Genomic DNA, 22,487 nt, shown 5'->3' with positions numbered 1-22,487 from the left:
TTAAAATATGCGGGGTTAAATGAATCAGGTTGAAAAGAAGTAGAACCCTTTAATAACTGGGATGTCTCTTCAAATTTCAGAGCCTTTTTACCACACGTACCCCCTAATCGGTTTATAGAATCAAATAGCAAATCAATAGAGACAAAGTTTGCATTCTTAGAACCAAATACGATACAACACGAGATCTGCTGAGATATTATTGAGATTTTTTAGCCATTAGTTTATAAAAGTAATTTGAAAGCACAAAATTGTTTGAGTGCAATTTAAATCTACTTTGGCTTATTTCTACTCTGCGTTCATTTTTAATGGGCTGAGATTTTGATCTGATTTTAGTTTTTTTAGTATTTCAAAGATTTCCTATAATTAACTTTAGATTTTTTGTCAAATCAATAGATTCAAGCGTCCATCGCATTCTAAAATCAACCCTCGATTAATTGAAGGACAGATAGTAGATCTTAAGTCATTTTTGAGATAATGCCCGAGCGTTAACTTTGAACAGTGCTCCAGGAAAATATTAAAGGAGTACAAGACATCCCAGGTCTAGACCTTGGCTCAAGTTCTGCAGAGCTTTCTATAGAATTAACTTTGGTTGATTCACTTAAGGTCACGAGATCGTACCCAGACGTTGTCGGAACTTTTTAATTTGACTCATTTATGGATATGAAAAGAACTTGGCTGGACTTATGAAAAGAATTAGCTTCGACTATAACTAGGGTCCTCGACCGCGTAATTTAATTCAAAATTTACCCCCTTTGCCTGGAATTAATATGTCTTCTCATAATTCCTGGTCTAGACTAGGGTTAAATTGAGTGAGGTATTACAAATTTCTGAAAAAATAGATTGTTTTTTTTTTTCATTTTTCTTCTTTTCATGTTTGTCTTGCTTTATAGACGATAAATGCAAAACCTTGCTGCTGATATATGGCCTTTCTGATGAAGATTTGAACAGAATAAAATTTCAAAAATTGGAATCTTAATGTTTTACTCAATGAAGTTTAGGGGAAATTATATTTAGGGAAATGTTCAGGGACAAGTCAATATGTGCTCTACAGATTTAATTCTGCCTTGGTCTTAGAGTTACACTATCTCAAAACTTGGGAAATATCCTTTTTGTTACTCCAGCTCGTAATAGACTCCATACACTTCCATCTCACAGGCTCTGAATGGTCTGTCGTATGCTGTCATTTCGATCCTGTTCCCAGTTAGTCCACATATGGCATAAGTCCACTCTCCGTCCCCAATCATGTTCAATTCCTGACATGGCCAACATGCACCATCATGTGCACACACTTCAGTGAACATGTCCATCTGCTTGTCTATTACAAAAACGCTTAAAATGTTGCCAATTCAATTAGAAAATGTAGATTCAATTCTTGAAGCTTTTCGGTGAAGATTTGTGAATTATATTTCAAACTGGACTGGGTTTTTTATACATCATACAATGTGGGATCTAATTGTGTTTACCAGTTCAATCTGATTCAAACGGCAAAGATATCTATCTATGCCTAAGTCTTGTTTATTAATATTGAGAAGTCTCAATTTCAAAGTTGGGGGCTAAATAAAGAACGTGTAATTATCCCAAACTATTAACAGTTAACAAAGATGAGCTACTTTGTTGAGAAATTTTTTCACTGTGGACGGTGTAGCGCCGACTGTGTTTTGGATGTCACCCGATACTTGTCACAAAAAAGTAAAAATTGAGACAAGTATCGGGTGACATCCAAACACCCGATACTTGAGTCCCAAGTAATTTTATTGAATGCTTACAAAACAGAGCTATTTTTTGATTAAAAAATCATCAAATCTAGATCATGAAAGCGTCTGATGTCTCTGTTCTCTTTTTTGAAAGTCACTTAGTGGTTTTGCAGCTGCTTCTTTTGTGAGTTTGATGTTCCCTCCCATGAACCAATCTACTTCCTTTTTTTTGAGCACAGTGAATCTTTACGAACTGCATCTGTCGGTTACAAATATCAAGCAGAACAACGGCTATTAATTTATATTAGACACACTTACGTGTAAAAACTTATTTTCTCTTGAATCGCAGCAAGGTTATCCGGAATTGAGTTGAGGCAAGTTTAATAATTACAAGTGCGTTGCTTACATACTAATACGTTAACAGTTTTTAATAGTTATGGCGCGTGATAATTTTTTGGTGAGTAGCGTTATAGATTGCAGTGAACTGTGGCAGCTGAGCTCACTAACTCAATGACCAAATTGAATAGCGCTTCAAGGCCATTTCAAGCCTTAAAGCCAGAATAGCGTGATAAGCGAAATTCAATGCTACATTCTACTGAAGCCATACGGATTTGTTCACTTTGTTCAACATTTATATTTAGCAACTATTATAAGTACACAATCGTCATACATGAAGTGAAACTCAAGCTCGGACTACCTTAACCAACCTCGAAACAATACTACAACTTAACAGTATTGCATCAGATTCTTTGCGATTGGATTGCGAATCAACCTGTTTTTGAAACAGAATATTGGGTCTCAATTGAAGATTAAATATTCTCCTCCACTCTCATCGAGTGAGGTGAATCGCACCCAAATAAATTATGAATGGATAATACTGGGGTTCCTGGAAAACTCATTGGAAGAAAAGTTGGCCAAAAAATAAAAGCTACCATCGGACGAACTGCCGTCGAGCAACAGGTGAACTAATGGTTTTATTTCTATTTAGTTTGCCAGCCCCAGAGAGTGAATACCCGGGTCAACGATCATAAAACTTTCTTTGATTTCGTACTAGGTCATATATGATTCTTAGTAATCATACTAGGTCATATATGATTTGTATGATTTCTTAGTAGTCATATAAGGACCATATATGATTTCCTAGAAATCATACAAGGATCATACAAAAAATTCAAAGACTAAAAATTGTATAATTTTGATTTTCCCTTGAAGTTGAAAAAATTTCTTGGATTTCATACAAGGTCATATATGACACATAATACATTGACGGGTGCCACAAATTCTCGTATAATGTAGTCAGAGGACTTATTAAATTATTATATCGCATTTGCAATCCACATTTGATTCTTTGTGTGCGCTAAAAGAATAACGTTGAGGTTTAATTGTATTCAGAAAACGAATATGACGTGATATGCATTTTTTCTTGATTAATTTTTTTATAAATGAGCATTTATATGTATAAACTGACTTCAGAGTATGTCAAAAATTTTGTTATTTGTTTGGACTTACTCTTTTATCTTGTGCCCAACTTGCAATTGATATTGTACGTTAGGGTCTTTTGGCGGATCACAATGTGATGCCGGTGTATCATATATGTGATGCCCTACCGAATAAAAACAACAAAACATAAATGGTTAAAGATTTTCAAAAAATAGATGTATGATTCTTGGTATTCGTACTAGGATCATATATGGTTTCTTGGAAATCATACAAGGATCATATATGATTTCTTTGGTTTCATACAAGGATCGTACTAAGAAATCAAGTATGGACAGTATGAAATCATATATGATCCTTGTAAGAAATCAAAGAAACTTCAACCCGGGTATAAAAGCAGGGGCTGGCAACTGAGCTTGGCGAACGATTACAATATTTCTATTAATAGTACGAGTACAATATTACAATTGTACTCTATTAATAATATTTCTATTAATAGACCGAGAACAATATTTCTATCAATCTTTCGTGCTTTAAAATTCGGTTAAATTGAATTTACTTCTTTGGAGTTCATTCGTGGCGTCATTTATGAATGTTATGATTTTTTCATACATTTATAAAAGCAGTTCGCGATTACAGCCACTGCGTATTCTCCCAAATGGATTGAATGTTCACTTCGGCGTTCCATGCTATTTCATTCCTCTTTTTTGCGCTTCGTTTTTGAACTGCGAATTTTAATTGCTTTCTTGTTCTGCGGTTTTCTACTTAGAGTATTAATCAATGTAATAATTCGTACCGTGAATTGATATTTTCACTTCAGTAAAGCGTACCCGCCTGGCGGAATCAATGTTAAACTTTTGCAACGCCTACTTTCCATGAAGAATCTCTTCACTATTGTGATAATGTAGGACATAGTGGAATGGGGACCAAAACGTGAGAGAATGATTCTGAGATCTTTCCTGAGAACACAAATATGTGCCTGCTTGTGATATAGGTGTACAATTGACGATGTAATTTGTAGTTCTAAAACCCCTAATTTCATTTAATCTTTAAATTTAGTTCAATATTAGTCATTTCATCATTAATTTGTTCGTTCTTGACTTTGAAGATCAAATCTTCCTTGTTCATGCTCTTAATTTTGTTTACTTAAATGTTGTGATTGAATATCTGATCATACTGTCTCTTAATTTTAATTTGCCGCAACTTCCTTTTAAATTTGTGATATGATATGATTAAATTGCTGATCAATTTTCTGTAATTCTTCTTTTGTCATTCTCTTGAATCCAAATTCAATTTTCAGTTGAATCTCTTTATTTCGAAATTCGCTCCGCGGATCGCTCAATTCAAAATCTCCGATATAAATACAGTTTCGCTAAGGGAATTAATAGTCTAAAAACTCACGCTGCAATCGAGAAGCGAATACCGCTAAAAAGCTAAAAAAAAAATAGTTCAAAAAGTTGGAATTTAGTAGTGGAAACGCACCGCGAAAGCACTTAAATTTCGCGTCAATTTAAATTGTAAAATCGCTCAGCAGAATACACTCGACTAGAGAAGACAACTTCTGTACGACATGGCGCAATCAGCACGCGAATCACGCAAGACCCCACTTTCAATTTAACCGTTTTGGGAATGGGCTACGTCAGACCCACCAATACTATTGGAAAAGTGGCGAATCCAGGTGAAACTAGCAATTCCTGAAAGAGGAAATATAACGCTGGACACACTACTACAACCGAAGCCGACACACGTACGACTACCAGCAGAGCCAAAATTTGAAATGCCCATTGAGGGTGCAACAGAGCAAACAGAGCGAGATCGTCAAATCCGCAACAGTCAGTTGAAACTTCAATGGGAATTGAAATGTCTCGAAATCACGGAAGCAGGCTTTTTGCGCGGCGAAAGAAGATGGTCACTATGTGATCAGATGTGCGTTTCACTTCTCTACCTCAGTATTGTAAGGGACGGACGGCGTCAATTCAAACAAAAATTTATCCATGATAACATTTACGACCTCTCCACCCTATTACTTTGGGAAATGATGGAAATGGCTTTCATCCGTCCCAGGAACATAACTTTTGATCGCTATGTCTTCTTCTCGAGGAAACAGAAGAAGGCTGAAACGGTAGAATATTTCTACAGCATTTTGAAAGAATTATCGAAAAACTGTGATTTCGAAAATCGTGAGGAAGTAATAATCAGAAACATTTTTACCACCAATATGCTTGATGATGATATTCAACGAGAACTACTCCGTGATACAGCAGACCCAGAAAGAGCACTCAGTTTAGCAGTCAATATGGAGATGGGACAACAAAACCAGCAACGAATATCTTCCAACAACAACAACAAATATCTTTCAACAACAACGAATATCTTCCATCAGCAATCAATGCTATACAACCATTCAGTAGATTTCGCGGCGCAAATGATCGTACAAATTAGACAAGCAGAAACTCATTCAATCGAGTAGCAAATGGCCAGTGTAGAGGTTATGGTTGAAAAAATGACTCCAACACATCGCTAGGTTTGACCTGCTCTGTGTAAGAAATGTAATCATTGTGGCTTGCTCAATCATTTCGCAATGGTATAGCGGAAAAAACTAAATAAAACAAAAATTCTCGACAAGGTACTCGCATCAATAATGTAGAAAATTCTGAAACTACAGAATAACAGGAAAGTCATAATTTAAGTTTCATAAACTATAATGAGCAGTATAATTCTGAATACGACTCATCTGACGATAATTATGTTGTAATGGTGGAGAATCTTGATACATGTCCAGTCACTTCGCAAAATTTAACAATAGAAATTGGCAATACGGATTGTCATTTGCTCCTCAATTCTTGTAATGGGTGCACTGTTATAATCATGTCAGTTGCCAAGGAGATAATGTTTAAAATAGTCAGAGAAAAAAACCTTTAGAACTTAAATCTTTCTCCAACGATATAGTCGAAACACTTGGAATTTCGAAAACATCAGTTAGCTGTTTTGATTGGAAAAATCCAAAAGCAAAAATAACGGTAGTAGCAGACGGTTTCCGTCTGAATCTTTGTCGTGAACTATTTGATCAATTGAGAATAACTATTTCCCAAAAGCCTTGGCCAAAAGTTGAAGTAAATACAGTTGAAACACCTTGCGCAATAAATTAAAAGAAACAAAAGTCTTTAGCAAAAGAATTTTCAGAACTAATTTCGAGAAATGTTAAATCAAAACACCATACTATCAATTCAAAGAAATTATCGTGTCATCCATCAAAAAATTAGAAAAGTACCTATTCACCTTCAACCAAAAGTAAAAATCGAACTGGAAAAAAAAACTAAACGAAGGATATTGAAAAATTATCAAATTGTTCTACCAGTTATTCATTTCCCCAATTGTTATCACAGTCCAAAAGACCAATCAATCTAAATTGCTTTGAATTCGAAAATCTTGAATAGAGCAATCCATAAGAATAAGCATCAGATGCCAAACATCGATTATCGATTCTTTGATACAAACTATTTCACAAACACTGTCAAATGCACCGCAACAAACGGCCTATTTTACAACATTATATTTGCGGCAGGCTTATATCCAGTTAAATCTCCATAACGATACGGCCCGCCCTTGTAACTTTAATACTGTCAGCAGCGATATGACTGGCACTTACCGCTTCAAAACAGGTTTCTATGTATTAACGGATATGCCAGCAGAATTTCAGAAAGCAATCGACTGTACGCTCGCCGGCGTGATTTTTAAGTTTTGTTTTCTAGACGATATCCTAATAGTGAGTAGAGGTAGAAATGAACAGTATCTCGATTTGTACAAAAATGTTTAATAAAATTTGATCAGGAAAATCTTCGCATTAATCTAGCAAAATGCCATTCTGCTAAAGATCAAATTGAATGGCTCGGACATCGTATCATCCAATCTGGCATAATACCATTATCGAATAAAGCTGATGCCATTCAGAAATTGTCTTCACCCTCAAATCACAAAAAATTGCGATCTTTTATGGGATCTGCAATTTCATACCAAATTTATCTCAAATGTGTCACCCACTCAGACCTCTACTTAAGAAAAACACTAAATTTATCTGGACAGATGAGCATGAACAACAATTTAAATTAATAAAAACGAAAATTTCAGAGGCGAGGGAAAATAAACATTTTAATCCTGATCTTGAAACACGGATAAAATGCAACAAATCTCGAAAAATTTTGGGCTGTGCTTTAGAACAACGAAATCCGAAAGGTTGGCACCCTGTAGCTTTTGCATCCCGTTTTTTGAATTCAGTTGAAGATCGCTATGGTATTAGTGAGCTTGAATTATTGATTGTTTAGTCCATTGAACATTTCAAATATTACCCTTATGGTAATCCTTTCACTGTCAAAACAGATCACAGAGCATTATTGTCTATAATGAAAGAAAACAGAGCTAATAAATCTTACATTAGTCGCCTTACACGTTGGGGTGATCGACTTCTACCTTTCGATTTTTCAATAGATCATCTTCCTGGTTCGAAAATGGGTTTGGTAGATTTTATCTCACGCGAACCCCTGCAAAAAGCTGTTAATATTTCTACTTATGATGAGCAATTCATAGTTGTTAAATTAGACGCTATTAAACGCAGTGCGAAACGCTTTTTATTGAATGCAGAAAATTATACTGATTTTTCGGCGCGAAATCCACTTCTAAAACCGGCCTCGAATAATTCACTACTCCAGTGACAAAATATGCAGCAAATTTGCACCGCTAAATCGAGAATATTCTGAGATTACGAATAATGGCAATAATATTAGCGAATTAACACCAAATAACTCTCATTCTACTGACAAAATCAAGAATGCTAACATTCCTCACTCGCATTTTGCCTTAAATTGGCCTACCAATCAGTCGGATTAAAAATCCAAAAATTTTGAACGAATATCTAATTGATTTTGAAACGTTCTGTGGATGTCTCAGTCCGATGAGGAAACTCTTTTGCAAATAAAGCAATCAACCCCATACAAAGTTCGCTTTGCTGATGAAGCAGGTCCATCTACAGCACCATCAGTACCAGCCACGCCTTCTACACCAGATACAGAGACGACCAAAGTAACATCACCGTCAACGGACGAGCTTTATACCGACGCTTTCAATTTTGCCCTAGCGAAAATCTTCTTGAGCACGCTCATGGCAAGTTTACCTTCAAGATACGCAATTCTCCAGGAAGTAGGAGATTGCGTGTTAACAGACAACGAGGACAGATGCGGTCAGATCAGCCCCTATAGACATAGCTTTGGGAAAGATCTCCACGTGAAGAACGGCTGTGTATGCATCGATGATCGGATCGCCATCCCCATCTCCATAATGGACGCCTTTGTGGAAGCAATGCATGCCACACATCCTGGGATTTGGGGGATGACAGACATGGCGGTGCACGCATGGTGGCCGTACATGCATCTGGACATCATTACAAAAACGGCCAAATGTAACCTCCTGCGACAAGGTTGGTAAAAATTTAAAATCTAATATTCCTTATAGCAAATGGGCACCACTAAAATTGTGTAAAGTACCAAATGAAGAAATTCAAATTGACTTCGGTGGACCAATTTATAATGAAAAGAATCAAGAGGTTTTTTTTCTTGCATGTATAGGTCGTTTTTCTTAATTCCCAACAGCATAGGTATTTGACCTGGCAAATGCTGAAACTGTTTTGAAATTTCTTCAAGTGTATGTTTTATTACAAGGAATTCCCTGAACGATTAGATTAGATCAAGCACAGTGCAAAACTGGTCATCAAATTAAAGCCTTCTGTAATCAAAGTAATATACAGTTAATTGAAGCTGCAATGCACAATCACAGAGCAATTGGTCTAATTGAGAGGCTAATTCAATCACTCAAGAATCATTTAGATTGTATTAAAACGGCGGCGCGAAATCGTTTTAATTTAAAAGCGTCAATGAACTCATTTATGCATCAACTCCGTATATGTCGTCAAAAGACTATTAAAGTTTCACCGTTTGAAGCGCATTTTGGCAGGAAAGCTAACACACCATCAAGTAACATCTCAACTGACCCTGATCCTAGTACTCACATATAAGCCAATTTTGAATAAATATTTGGTCATGGAGACAGTACGCTGGGACGAGGTCATCTCAGACGAACAGTGGCACAACGAAGCAAGAAGTGATATTGATCTTGAAAAAAGTAGAGATCAACTCAGTAGGAACAAAGTGAGATGGTGCAATGAGGACCCAAACAAAAAATCAAGAGTGATTTCACATCCAGATGTTGGTCGACCCGTACCTAGAACAGAGGGTTCCTTGACATTGAATGTAGCAAAAATCAAGCCGAAGACCAAAAGATCCAAAAAGAGTCTGAACGGACTATACGAGGTTTTAGCACCAGGATCATTTGTGATAAAAACCAACGAACATACATCAATCATAAAAGAGCCAGGCAAAGGGGAAGTGACGATAAGAAATTCCAATCTAGCCAAATTTGGGACGAAAGCAGAAAGGCAGACTGACTTGAAATGCTATGCCGACCGGAGACCCAAAGTACCTTGGTGTAAAATAACGGAAGATCTCATCAACCATCATGCAAAAGAAGCAAAAAGAAAATTAGAAGGAAACAAGAAGATCAAACATAAAAGAATTTCCGATGACATGAGTGCAGTCTCGTCAACTCATTTAAATCTATCCAGAGCACTACGTGTGCGCATGCCAACAAAACCAACGAAGAAAATCGTTCCCGCACCGCCACAGCCACCCACAGAAGCGATCACTGATTTCGCGCCGCCGTTGGTCATGCCACAAACATCGATTGTTTTCGCAGAGCCGCCGACTCGACCAAAACGAAAAGCAGCTACAAAATCCACAGAAGCTCTACAGTCTACGCAAAAACGTAAACGCTCGTCACCATCTATAACAGCATCGGAGAATCAATGGCATCAACGCAAACTTGTCCAACCACTTTATCATCAACGTCAGCACCCTCAAGAAAAAATAGACGGCAGATGATAAAACAACAACAGATTTAAATTTTATCTATTGTTATAACAATCCAAAATACGGCTGCCCACAATCAAAATGAAGAAACGGACTTTTCAGTAGGTCCCTGTTTACCAGTTCAGACGTATCCAACACAGTATTACGTCTCCCCAAATTATGAAGGACCTGAAAATTTTATGAATGTCCGCGAGGCGGAATGAATTTATGAAAATGATTCTGATTAACGCAAAAAATTCTCATAAACATTATTCTACTATTCATAATAACCAGTACAAATTTTAATAATTCTTATCACAAACATACTTCGTTGTTTTTTGTTTTTGCTTAGGGGGAAATGCGACATAGGTGTACAATTGACGATTTCATTTGTAGTGCTCAAACCCCTAATATCATTTCTTCTTAAATTTAGTTGAATTTTAGTCATTTCATTATTAATTTGTTCTTTCTTGATTGTGAAGATCAAATCGTCCTTGTTCATGCTCTTAATTTTGTTTACTTAAATGATGTGAATGAACGTCTGATGTCTGTTTACGTCTGATGTCTGATGTCAATCAATGTCTGTTAATTTTAATTTGCCGCAATTTCCTTTTTAAGGTTGTGATATGATATCATCAAATTGCTGGTCAATTTTCTGTATTTCTTCTTTTGTCATTCGTTTGAATCCAAATTCAATTTTCAGTTCAATCCTTTTTTTCGAATTTCGCTCCGCGGATCGCTCAATTCAAAATCTCTGATATAAACACATTTTCGCTAAGCGAAAGAAAAGTCTAAAAACTCACGCTGCAATCGCGAAGCAAACACCGCTAAAAAGTGAGGCTCAAAAAGTATAGTTCACAACATTCAAATTTAGTAGTGGAAACGCACCGCTAAAACACTTCATTTTCGCATCAACCCAAATTGTAAAATCGCTCAGCAAAATACACTTGACTACAGAGGACTATTTCTGTACGACACTGCTCAAGCGTTCGTAAGATGTTTTGCCGAACAGTGCAACTGATATAACTTCAAAAATTCCTAATGCTGTTTGACTTTATCAGTTTTTAACCCCCTTTCGATGATGAAATGATATAAATCGTAAAAACGCACAATTTTACATAAATTGCTTCATATTTAACCGGATGGCGATTCCGCAGAAGGACTGTTTGTAAACACACGCAAGGCCAGATATGATCAGTATGACGTCCTGGTTGTCATGTCAAAACCATGATTTACTTGCAATCAAATAAGGATGTGATCCCTATATCCGACTCATCAGTTAATAATTAGTTATTTGGCGCAGTAAAGTTATCATTAACGCGATGAAATCATATATAAATTATTTTGAGAGTCAGACCTATTTGTTCGGGTTACGTGCAAGAGAGCCGGCGTTATAAAGAACCGACGCTAGAAGGCGCCGAAACCTGACATAATTTAAAAAGAGCCGAAAGCAAAAAGTTGCCTTTAATTACCCAAAATGTTAGTTGATTACCAAGAAAAGTACTTAAGTAGGTTAACTGGTCTCACATTCGGTTGTGATTGTTTCGGGGAATTGTAAGAGAGCCGAAGTGAAAAGAGCCGATTGAAAGAGAGCCGAATATTTACTCAAATAATTAAGTGAAAATAGTAGATAAGTTTAGCAGCCAATTAAAACCATTAAACGGAGGCAACCACATTTCTTAGCTAACTTTCTCAGCCAATTAAATTGCAAGAAACGATGCTTAATTTAGTTGATTCTCAACGAAAAGGTTCTAAAAACTTAGAGATCGAGGGATACAGATATAGGAGAAATAAATCCCTTTGATGAAAATATATTGGAAATGCGTTGAAAAGCATTGCTTATCGACTGTTACAACAAATGCACAATTAACAAGCCTTATTTCCTTGCCATATGCACACAACCACCCCCAAAAAGAGTCACAAGCAAAAAGAGATACAATTAAGCAAAAAATTATCCAGGCAGTGGAAAAAGAACCTACCAAAAAAATTTTCGGAATTACACAACGAAATTAATGAACAAGTTCCAGAGTGTGATGAACAAAGTTTACCACGATATCATAGCCTTTGCTATCTTCTGTACTATCATCGAAAAAAAACGTTTTACCATCGATACCTGAAAGAGTTTTTGATATTGCTTTTAGCAACTCCTGGGGCAGAACTACAACCGGAAAGCAGTTTATTTTGACAAAAAGCGATTTATGCGGGGTTGTGATTCTTCGACAAAAATTTTTATAGAAAACCTTGCTCATTGTCAAACTATTCTTAGCGACTGAACTTTTCGAACAGCTCGACCTCCTTTTACCCAAATATATACAATTTTTGTTGAATTCGGCGGGAAGAAAATTCCGCTTGTTTTTTTTTTCGTTTTTAAAAAGTAAAGACTCTACTAGTTATCGGTACTTATTACGTGTTCTTATTGAAAAAAACAACCTTATTACGTGTTCTTATTGAAAAAAAAACAACTCAATTGGAAAAACTTTCCGACCTGAAAGTTTTGTGTGTGATTTTTAAACGAGTTTCATATCTGCCGTATTGCAGGAACTCTCTGATGAAAATATCTACGGTTGTCATTTTTATTATTGTCTGGCAATACCTCGAAAAATTCAAAAATTCCGTTTAGTAGAAAACTACAAAAACAATCCGAGTTTTTCGAAACTTATAAAAAAGATTCTTTACTTTACCTTATATACCCGTTGGTTTAGTTCGTACAAATTACAAAAGGATAAAGTAAAACCGAAGGACGCTTTTACTTGGTTGACTTTATCCATGATTAACAGATTTTTTAGGTTATTTCGAAAAACGTGGTTAAATGGAAGATTTTCTATTGAAACTTAGAACTTGTTTAATCGACCCGAATCATTATGCACTACGAACGCGTGCAAAGGGTGGAATGCTCGCTGGAATAAAAAAGTTGGTTGAAGCCACGCAAATTTTTGGGTTGTGGTACGAAAACTAAAAACTGTAGAAAAACTGGCGAAAATGTCCTTGAAAGCATATTTAAGAGATCAACCCTCCCCCCAGGCAGAGAGCCAAAGACAAAAGAAAACAGTCGCAAACTCGAGCCCTGAAAAACTCTTTTGCTTCTGGGAACAGACGGCTTGAAAAGTTTTGGCCAACTGTCTGTGAACTCACTAATATCTATTGATTTTGAAAATTTCGGCTCTCTTTAAATTCTTTTTGTTTTCGGCTCCTTTTAAATAAATCTTGTTTTCGGTGGCTTTATAATCGGCTCTTTATAACTTCGGCCCTCTTACACGTATCCGATTGTTTCATATCAAGTCCCATAAGCCGGTAAGGCATGGCCATGGCTCGCGATAATTTAAAGATAATTATTTATTAGTTCGCTTTCAGTTTCTTTTAATAGAAAAAATTAAAATTTCATTTCTCAAATACTCGGTTATAATTGGTTTACAATTTGTTGGCCTTATTTCAGAAGGCGATTTAAATGGCTGCAAAATTTATTGAGTAATAATTTAAATAAATTTTCGGCTCTCTTTCAATCCGCTTTTTTCACTTCGGCTCTCTTACAAGTCACCATTTGTTCGATTTAGTTCATCTTTTAAGCTCTATTTATTCACTGGTTTTGCGTAGATTTACTTCCCGCCTGGCGGAATAGTTATTTGTCCATACTTCTCTATAGAAGTGAAATCATTATCTTCGTTTTGCACCTATGTACGGCTGCCATTTTTATCACATTTTTTATTTGTGGTGTTGTGTTAAGTTTTCTGTAATGATTTGGCACCGTGAAAGGGAGTGCCTAACAATAACGCACGATAAAGATCATAGATCATATCCTCTAAAGTTTACATGATTTACAGGATCAAACATGATTTCTTAGGTACCACAGAGAGATCATACTGGGAATTTTTTGGAAATATTCTCAAGAGAAACATATAAGATGGTCGTTTTTGACCAATATTTTTTAGTGAAAACGCAAAAAAGAACTTGTTAATTTTTACTGTTTATTTAATCTACGGAGGTATTTGAATTAACCGCATTTGCAACATAAAATTGAATGTTTTTGACTGGTATTGTTAGGGAAAACCGCTTACTTGCCATTTTTATACACAAGAAATGGCCGTCTTCGATCGACTTGCATTGCATCATAAATAAATAATCCTTGTATGAATTGTCAATGAATTGTCGACCCTTTGGAGCATATGAATGCATTCAACTGATTCGTACAGTGTTGTTCACTTACACTGACTGTCCTTGGGCGTGAGGAAACGAATATACTCCACTCTGATTGGTTCAAAATGCACTTGCATTCTCAGCCTGGAATCTGAAAAGCTCCAATAAGCACTTTCGAAGCACTCAGAAGAAGAGATATCATATTTGCCATCGAACAAAGCTGTGAAAGGGAGAGAATTGAATGTCCTCTCTGGAATTGGGATATTGTCGTCTTCCTCATCCAAGTGCAGCTCAAGTCTCTTCGTTTTACGACCTATGAATAAAGTAAGGTGGCCAAACTATGGAAAAATCATGCATGCTTAGGAATGCTGTGTCTCGCAAAACTGTATGAGGGCGTGTCAAATTTTGCATTTCTTACCACAAATGGCACAAATTTTAAAAGCTGGCTTAGAAAAATTTGGTATACAGTTCAGCACGTTTTATTTTTTCTCAGAAACTCAGAAGTTTTTTCTCAGAAGTTTTTTCTCAGAAACTCAGAAACAAAAGTCAATATTAGACACTCTTTAAGTAAATCCGGGCAATCTGAGCTTCAATTACACAATTTGCGATATATTTAGCTCACAAGGAGTAGAATACGACGTGAACATGTTTTGAGCAGACATGTTTCAGCCATTTCTAATCTTTTGGAAGGGTCTGATCCGAAAAAGCAATAAGAGCATCAAGAGAAAGCATCAATTACGCACAAATCATTCCAGGTAATTTTGGAATCAGAAAATTAGGAAGATCTGGAAGATCTGAATATACTCTTAGTTTAGAAGCAGGATTTTTTTTGACATTCTAGACGAATGCTAATTTAAGTGTCATTCTAGACGTATGCCAGTTTGAGGAGACAAAACATGCAGTCGAAATAGAAAAACACAAACTGTATGCTAGGATATTCACCACTGATTCGTTTTGCTATATTTCTCTAGAGGCTACCCCGATACTTATATAACTAAAGCAAGCACGCAATATGAAGAGTAACAGAAACTGATTTGTTTGGCAGGTGCAACACAAACTGTGGTTTGGTAGCTTTAAGGGTTTTAAGGAAAACAGATATGGTTTGGAGCGCAAAAGAAACTGGTCATAGACGATTTTGAGTTTGAATGATATCGAATACTCTGTGGAAAAACTTTAGCAAAATCTGTGATTAGTGTTTTGCCTTGGTCTGATCATAAGCCATTTTAAACTAAATTTCTCTGACCAGAGATGACATGGAATACACTTCGAACGCACTATAACTTTTTCGTGTACACGAAAGTTTCATCAGCGGTCAATTCAGAGAGTGAAAATTTGTTCACATGCTATTTCGCTTTCGGACCTCGGTCCTCAATTTAGACTGATTTTTTAAGACACATGGTCAGCAATTACAATCCCCAATAGATGAGTGCTAACTCACTGGTTGCAAAGTGAAATACGAAGCACACGACATAAGGTTTACTTCCACGTTGTTCAAAGTGTTTTATTGTTCATTTTTCGGCAGTTACTGTTATGTTACTTGAAACAAAAGTTTGAAACAAAACCCTCAATTTTGTTGAAGATTGATTGAGTTTTCATTTGCGCTGCAATTTTGGTTAATTTTTTTCTTCGCTCGGAGGTAAATTTTTGTTTTCTTTCAATTTTTTTTACGCAAGAATCTTGCAAGATAACCATCCGTCTTGCAAGAATCTTGCAAGATAACCATTCGTCTTGCAAGATCTTGCAAGATAACCATTTTTTGCAAGATTCTTGCAAGATCTTGCAAGATAACCATTTGGTCTCGCCTGGGGTGGTCAGACGAATTGCAAAATTATGAATACATCTAATTAACTGAGATTCCATAAAATACATAAATTCTTGGAAATTCGATTTGCCACATTTCACCCTTTTTTAAAATATTGTTAAGCAGCTAAAGTACTGAAAACACGATATGACGGAGAAAAACAAACTGCCATGAGATTAGCTGAAATAAACTGATCCGGATTGCAACAAATTTTTCACCCTCAATCAAAGTTTACTGTAAGAGCTCTTAGAATTATAATCAATTTTTTTATTGATAACTGAAGTTGAGCAAGGTGTACACGAATCTTTTCCCATAAAAGGTTTAATTCAACACGTCGGAATCTGTAGCAGTCAATTGTTCAAATGCTTGTTCATTGTTTTTCGAGTCAGTTTCTATGTTTTCAAGTAATTATCTAACTGTTTTTGCATTAGTGTGATCAATTCAAATATTTTTAGGTTACAGAATCCAAAAAATATGGTTAATGGCGCTTCGTCTCTAGGGTTTAATTTTGAAGATGGTGTCCAACCAAGATCTATTCTAGGCGCTCTTTTGTTTCTCATTTATATTAATTTAGTTCTTTAGTCTGTAAAATATAGTGGAAATGATTCTTCTTGGTGTTGATACAAATGCAGAAGCAGTTTGTTGCGTACTTGAAACTATAGAAATAGACTATAAAAACATAAACTACTAACTCCAAGGCTGTAAGTTGGCGCCTTATCTTTTTTGATAAACCGTTTAATTCAACCTGTCAAAATCCTACATTGTTTACATTTGTTGTGAAATTTTTGCTGTCCAAATTTGTTCAGTTACAGAACAACATTGGTTCCAAATTGAAGTTGAGGTCGAAAATATTTTTCTCACCGCCTTTTCGAATCTGTGCAAACTTTTTAATGTCCGTTTGAATAGATACCAGCTCATTCTGCAACATTGCCAATTGATCAACACTGGATCGCAACAGGGCGGCCTCAGTGCCATTTGTAGGCACGTGAACACCACGATTGTTCAAAGATTCGTTTGTAATGGCATATAGCATGCGCAGCTCCAGACTACTCACCTCATTCGATAAACGATTGTTCAGAGCGGTTGGAAACTGTTCGAGGGAATCAAAGAAGTTTTCAACTTGCACTGAAAAGACACGTCACACATTTACGATGAATTGATGACTATAGACATTTAAAATGATGTATACGTCCAATTTCATGTCCTGTTCCAAACTCATTCGAAACTCATAGCAGTCAAGTCAAGAAAACATTAGCAGGTTACCAATGTGGTAATCTTTCCAAGTCCAGACAGTATGCGCCCTGGACTGAGTAAATCTGTTACTACAACGTCAGCATAACGGCAATTGATCAATCTTTAATTAATTTTTGCTGGAAAAGGATTGCTAAAATTATTTATTTCGGCAGAAAAGACAAGCAATGCAATAACATTTTTTGATACATTCCTCATTATCCATTTACGAACTGCACATTTATGACTAAATCAATTTTGTTCATTGCGACCTTTGGACGTTATTCTTTCAAATTCCAAAGACATAGGAGCAATTTTCTATTGTAAAGATTACGTGCAAAAACGAGCTATCTTGTAAGAATCTGGCTGAATGAATGGTTATCTTGAAAGAAACTGGCAGAAATCTTGCTAGATTATGCATAATCTTACAAGATTCCTGCAGATTCTGCCAAAATCTCGCGATTCGAAATTGACTGGGGCAGGCTGAGCAGTTGTCCCGTATAATTTTCAACTAACGGCTGCTTACAGAGAACCTCGTGGACTCAGTATTAGTACTTGAAAAGCCGGTCAACTATGTAAAATAAATGAGATTTTTCTATATCCGTGTTATTTATATCTCTTAATTATTCTTGTCTGATCGATTATTTTGATTGGTAAGACACTTTCGGAACCATATCCAAGGCTATTCAATGGTAATTGTTCCGACCCCCACGTAAGTGGGGAGGGAGGAACTATATACTCAAATGGGTTTTTTTGTTCAGACAAATTTGGCCGACCAATATATTCATCGTAGAGAGTTGTGAGTGAAATCATTAAGTCAAATTATTAACGGTAGAGTGTTATTGTTACCTTTAGAGATAGAAGAGAGTTGCTGAATTGTTTGACTGGAGTTTCTTTGGCTAAAAATTCAGATAAAGTTTTCAAATTTCAGACTTTTTTCATCAAAGGTTGCACAAAATATGCTTTTTTGGTCCACTCTATTTAAGATTGCTTAATGTCTAGACCTATAAACCGCCAACACAATCTCTCTAAACTACAAAGGAGAGCTAGTTGAAACTCGGCGCCCAACAAAAGTCTTCTGGAACTAAATTTCTGCTGTTTTTTTTTTTACAAATTTGACTCGATAATTATGCAAAACGAATCAATGTTTTCTCAAAATGATTTTAGTACTTCACTCAACAATTGGTCTAATTGGCAAACGTATGGGACACTTAGAATACTTAGGTGGTTTGTTGAGCAAGCAGAAAAATCAGGGTAGGTTGGATCCTGTCATGGATTCTTGCAATCAGAATATTTTTAAATATTTTTTTGGTGGTGCCTTTTTTTTTCAAACTGTTTTGCTTTTGTTTTTTATATTAATTACTGACAAAATTTTTATTCAGCCCTCCATTAATGAAAGCTCCCATTTCCCAAAAATTGAGGCAAAATGTAGATATGGTTTGTTTTCAGAGAACTTAATGATTTTCATGGCTTTGAAGAACAGCTTTAGTACCTTTTATCTGATTTCTTTTGTTTTGCCTTCAATGATCATTCTTTTTGCTGTCTGAATACTGAGTGTAATCATCCAAAAATGCAAATGTCTCCTTCAAGAGGTGTAGGTGAATCTCTACCGTGCATTCGGTTGTTATCTAATATCTCTTATGTCATTGAATGTATTTGTTTCAAGGAACATTAATTGATTTTCTGAACTTGTCAATTTTTTTATGATTTTTGATAACGTTGAGCTTATTCTCAAAAAATACAGGTCAAAATTTTTTATCTACAAATAAAAAGCTAATTTTGTGGTCGATTGTTTAAAAAAACAGTTTTCTGGTTTTTTACCACTATTGTTCATGAAAATTTATTCTGATTTTTGTGCAAGTTTGCCCAAATTTACGGTTGTTATTGTAGCTTTGGTAAAGTGTCATAAACATTAACATATTTCTACAGGCAAAAAATATTTAAATTTTGTAAGTGATATATTTTGTATTTTGATAACATATGGTTTTGAGGACCGCGACACGTTTGCTTGCGGAAATTGGTAGTTTTGTTTTGTTTTTGCCATGGATTTGTTGTTAATTTTGTTGTCAAATGCCAAATATTGGGCAATTAATGGTGTCAGTTGCCAACTATAGATCCTAAACAAATTCATTAACTGATATCAGGATATCAGTATGAAACTAATAGTTTTTGTGACTTTGAAAATAAGTTTCTTCAAAATTAAAAAAAGTGTTCTGCAATTCTTCAACTTATTCCTTTTTGTTTTGGTTTGCGTTTTTTTTTGTATTCTACGATATTGTTCCATTTTCGTAACTCAGAATTCATTTTGAGAGAAATCTTTATTGTTTTATTGAACCAAACAGTAAATTCTGACTGATGTCCTCAGGGCTTAGACAAATTGTTTCAGAAGAATTTTGTGAAATTTAGATGATTTTCATTTTTGTGGTTCTTTTTGCTGTCATTTTGAAATAGTCGTTTAACAAAAAATTTTCAGTTCAACTTGTATTCAATGTTACTTTAAATTTTTCGGACTTAGTCTCACTAATAACAGTCGCAATCAGTTTTCGAATAAGCTGCAAGATAAACAGTCTACTCTTTTAGTCGAAAGCTCATATTGGCTATGACTTTTGAGAATATTTGTTTTTAAATTAAACAAAAGATTTCTGAGGGTTATCAATCTTATTTCCGTTAGCTTGTAGCTTAGCAGCTCTATAGACAAGTCACATCCATTATCTATTGAAATACAATTTGCTCTTCATTACGGTTTTCTTTTCCTCCAATGGTCTTTGATCTTGGTACAACCAGTTTTCACCAAATATTCGTGATTTTTGCATATTTGCCCCGTTTTTGTAGGTTTTTGTTTTTTTCTCCACATAAATACTATAATGGGTGGTCCTCTGGTTATTTGGAAAAAACACAATAAAAAACAATAAAGAAATGTTTTTAGTGAACATCTTAATGTTTAATTGGCTGGGGCATCGTTTTGGTGCAAATCTTGTCGTGCAATTTTTTTGTGCAATTTTGTTCTTTCTGCCTGTATTTGTTGTTCTTTTTGCATTTGTATGACATATCCTGGATAATTAATGGTCTCAATCACTCTCTATGTGGTTATAAAATTATCTCTCAATGGTGAATAATGTTTCTAATCAGTTTGACAGAAATTCTTTTCAACAAAAAGCAATGTTTGATTAAACTTTGCCCTTTTGCTCATATCTTGTTGACTTGCTACCAAGTCGCATTTAGGAAAAATCCCACATTTTTCTAATGAAATACAGGTTATTCTTCGATCGAGATAATTTCATCTGATGCCCTTTTGATTTGGTTATTGATGGTTTTCAAAAAACGACAACGAGTTTTGATCAAAATTAGTATTTGAAACCATTTGATTTTTTGCCGTCTTTTCTGATGTTAATATTATGGTAGTCACTGGTCTCATCGGCCGTCTAAGGTAGATTGTTTTATTCATTTAGTATTTTGTTGAACGATATGTTGATATGTCAATTTTTTATCTCTTCCTCATTTCGTAGACAATTAAGTGAAGAATGTAGATGAGCGGGGTCGGAATGCGAACGCGCCTTACCGAGTCTCCTTGTTTGTTTTTACAAAGTATTAATTAATTTCCTTACATTCATACTGGATTCCAACTGAAGATAAGATTTGATCAGTTGCATTTCGCTGCTCCTCTTCATCTCTCTCCATTTGTTCAACCCGATATTTCTGCTGCTCAAACTGTTCACGTCGCTGTTTCACTGAAAAATTTTGGAAGAAAATTATTCTCTCGATGACGCCACTCACATTATAAAATTAGATTTGTGTACCGGTACCAATTTTTGAGTAAATTCACCCACTTTTTTTTTTAGTTTTTCCCTCTTTTATGCATTAAACCAGTTACAAGTCAACTACACTTACGTTTTCTTAATCTTTCCGATTGGCTCATATTTATAGATACTCAAATTTCATTAGTGATACGATTGATTCATATGATTGCATGCAGTACGTACGTGAGTTTTATTATTAAAAGGTCACTATAATTATTCCAGCTTTTCTTGAACTGAATGTTTGACACAGAAACGGAAAAAAGACCGCGTCAGAGAGAAAGAAAAGTATTCTGCAAAAGTAACTAAAACTTTCGCCTGAATTTGAGTTCCGTATGGACAAATTAGGCCGTTTCGTCTGAACTTTGAAATGAACTTTTTATAAGTTTTTCGAAAAATCGTGGCGTCTCTGATGCTTCATCAGCATAGTTGGCCAATTATTTTTTTCAAAATCTCACAGATGGGTTACCAAATTGATTTAGTGAAAACAATTTTGTTTTTAATATTTATTTAAAACACAAATTTTTGAGCAAACATTAATTAATTTTTTTCAATTTGCAAAATTTCGAAGAGTTTTTACGTTCTGCATCTATTTGTGTCAAACATGTTATGGAACATTCTCTTGGCCGAAAAAGCAGTTATCTAGTAGTGCTTCAGAAAAATAATTGTCAGTAAATTATAAGTTTTGGCTCTTCAGTTCTTTGGATTATTTGTTTACAGAAAGGGAAAACATTAATAGCTTTTTATCAGTAAAGAATGATAAAGACAGAAAAAAATTTTGTGTTTTTTATAGAAAATTTCAGTTTATAAATTGTAGATTTTTGCGATCAAAAATAATTTTTAATTTTCGATTCACAGGATTGCTCACAGACTTGAAAAAAGCAGGCCGACTAGCAATTTCAAACTTCTGGGTAGTCAAAAAGATTTTCTTCGAATTTTAAATTAAAACAATTCGAAAACTTTTTTTAAGTTTTCAAGCCTGGCAATCCACTAAACGTCTAGCTTCCTAACTGCCAATATTTTTGGTATTCCGTCATAATACAGCAAGAAAAATGGACTAATGTTTTCTGAAAAAATAAAGAATACAAAAAAGCTCTGACACTGAACTTTAAAATAAAATTTTCATTAACTTTGATAAAATTGTGTGGTTTTTCAAAATGTTAGAGTTGCGGAATGGCCACTAGTTTGAATTAACCAATTTTGCGTTTGAAAAATGTTCAAAGCTGCAATTTGTTGCAAATATTTAGTAATTTTTCCACACTTTGTAATAGTTTTTAAAATCTACCTCAATTTTTGGTTTTTTTGGCCCCTTTGGCAGTTAATTTAGTAATGCTCAAAAATTTGTTTCCAGTACACTTTATGTTTTGGCCCTTTCACTCTTTAGATTTGGTTTTAAAAGTAGACGGGTTTATTATTTTTTATGTACTATAATAATTCTTTTGTTGCA

The 22,487-nt window shown here is 35.1% G+C and overlaps 2 protein-coding genes across 2 annotated transcripts in view; one reads left to right on the top strand and one right to left on the bottom strand.

Annotated features, from left to right (window-relative positions):
• Positions 1–973: 973 nt before the first annotated feature.
• On the bottom strand, positions 974–20,968 carry LOC142337605 (uncharacterized). The gene is made up of 4 exons (XM_075386952.1): positions 20,852–20,968; positions 16,878–17,141; positions 14,286–14,528; positions 974–1,315 (listed from the first exon to the last, which is right to left on the bottom strand). The coding sequence occupies exons 1-4, from the start codon at positions 20,922–20,924 to the stop codon at positions 1,113–1,115; spliced, it is 783 nt and encodes a 260-aa protein (XP_075243067.1). The 5' UTR covers positions 20,925–20,968; the 3' UTR covers positions 974–1,112.
• LOC142337604 (E3 ubiquitin-protein ligase Siah1-like) overlaps positions 2,998–22,487 on the top strand; it is a 113,494-nt gene continuing 94,004 nt past the window's right edge. The window contains exon 1 of the mRNA XM_075386951.1: positions 2,998–3,008. The gene's annotated coding sequence lies outside the window, so the exon portion shown is untranslated. The remainder of the gene's footprint in view (positions 3,009–22,487) is intronic.

This window comes from Convolutriloba macropyga, chromosome 4 (assembly GCF_964194025.1).
Source record: "Convolutriloba macropyga chromosome 4, txConMacr16.3, whole genome shotgun sequence".
Classification (NCBI taxonomy): domain Eukaryota; kingdom Metazoa; phylum Xenacoelomorpha; order Acoela; family Convolutidae; genus Convolutriloba; species Convolutriloba macropyga.
This window is presented reverse-complemented; position numbering and strand designations above follow the sequence as displayed.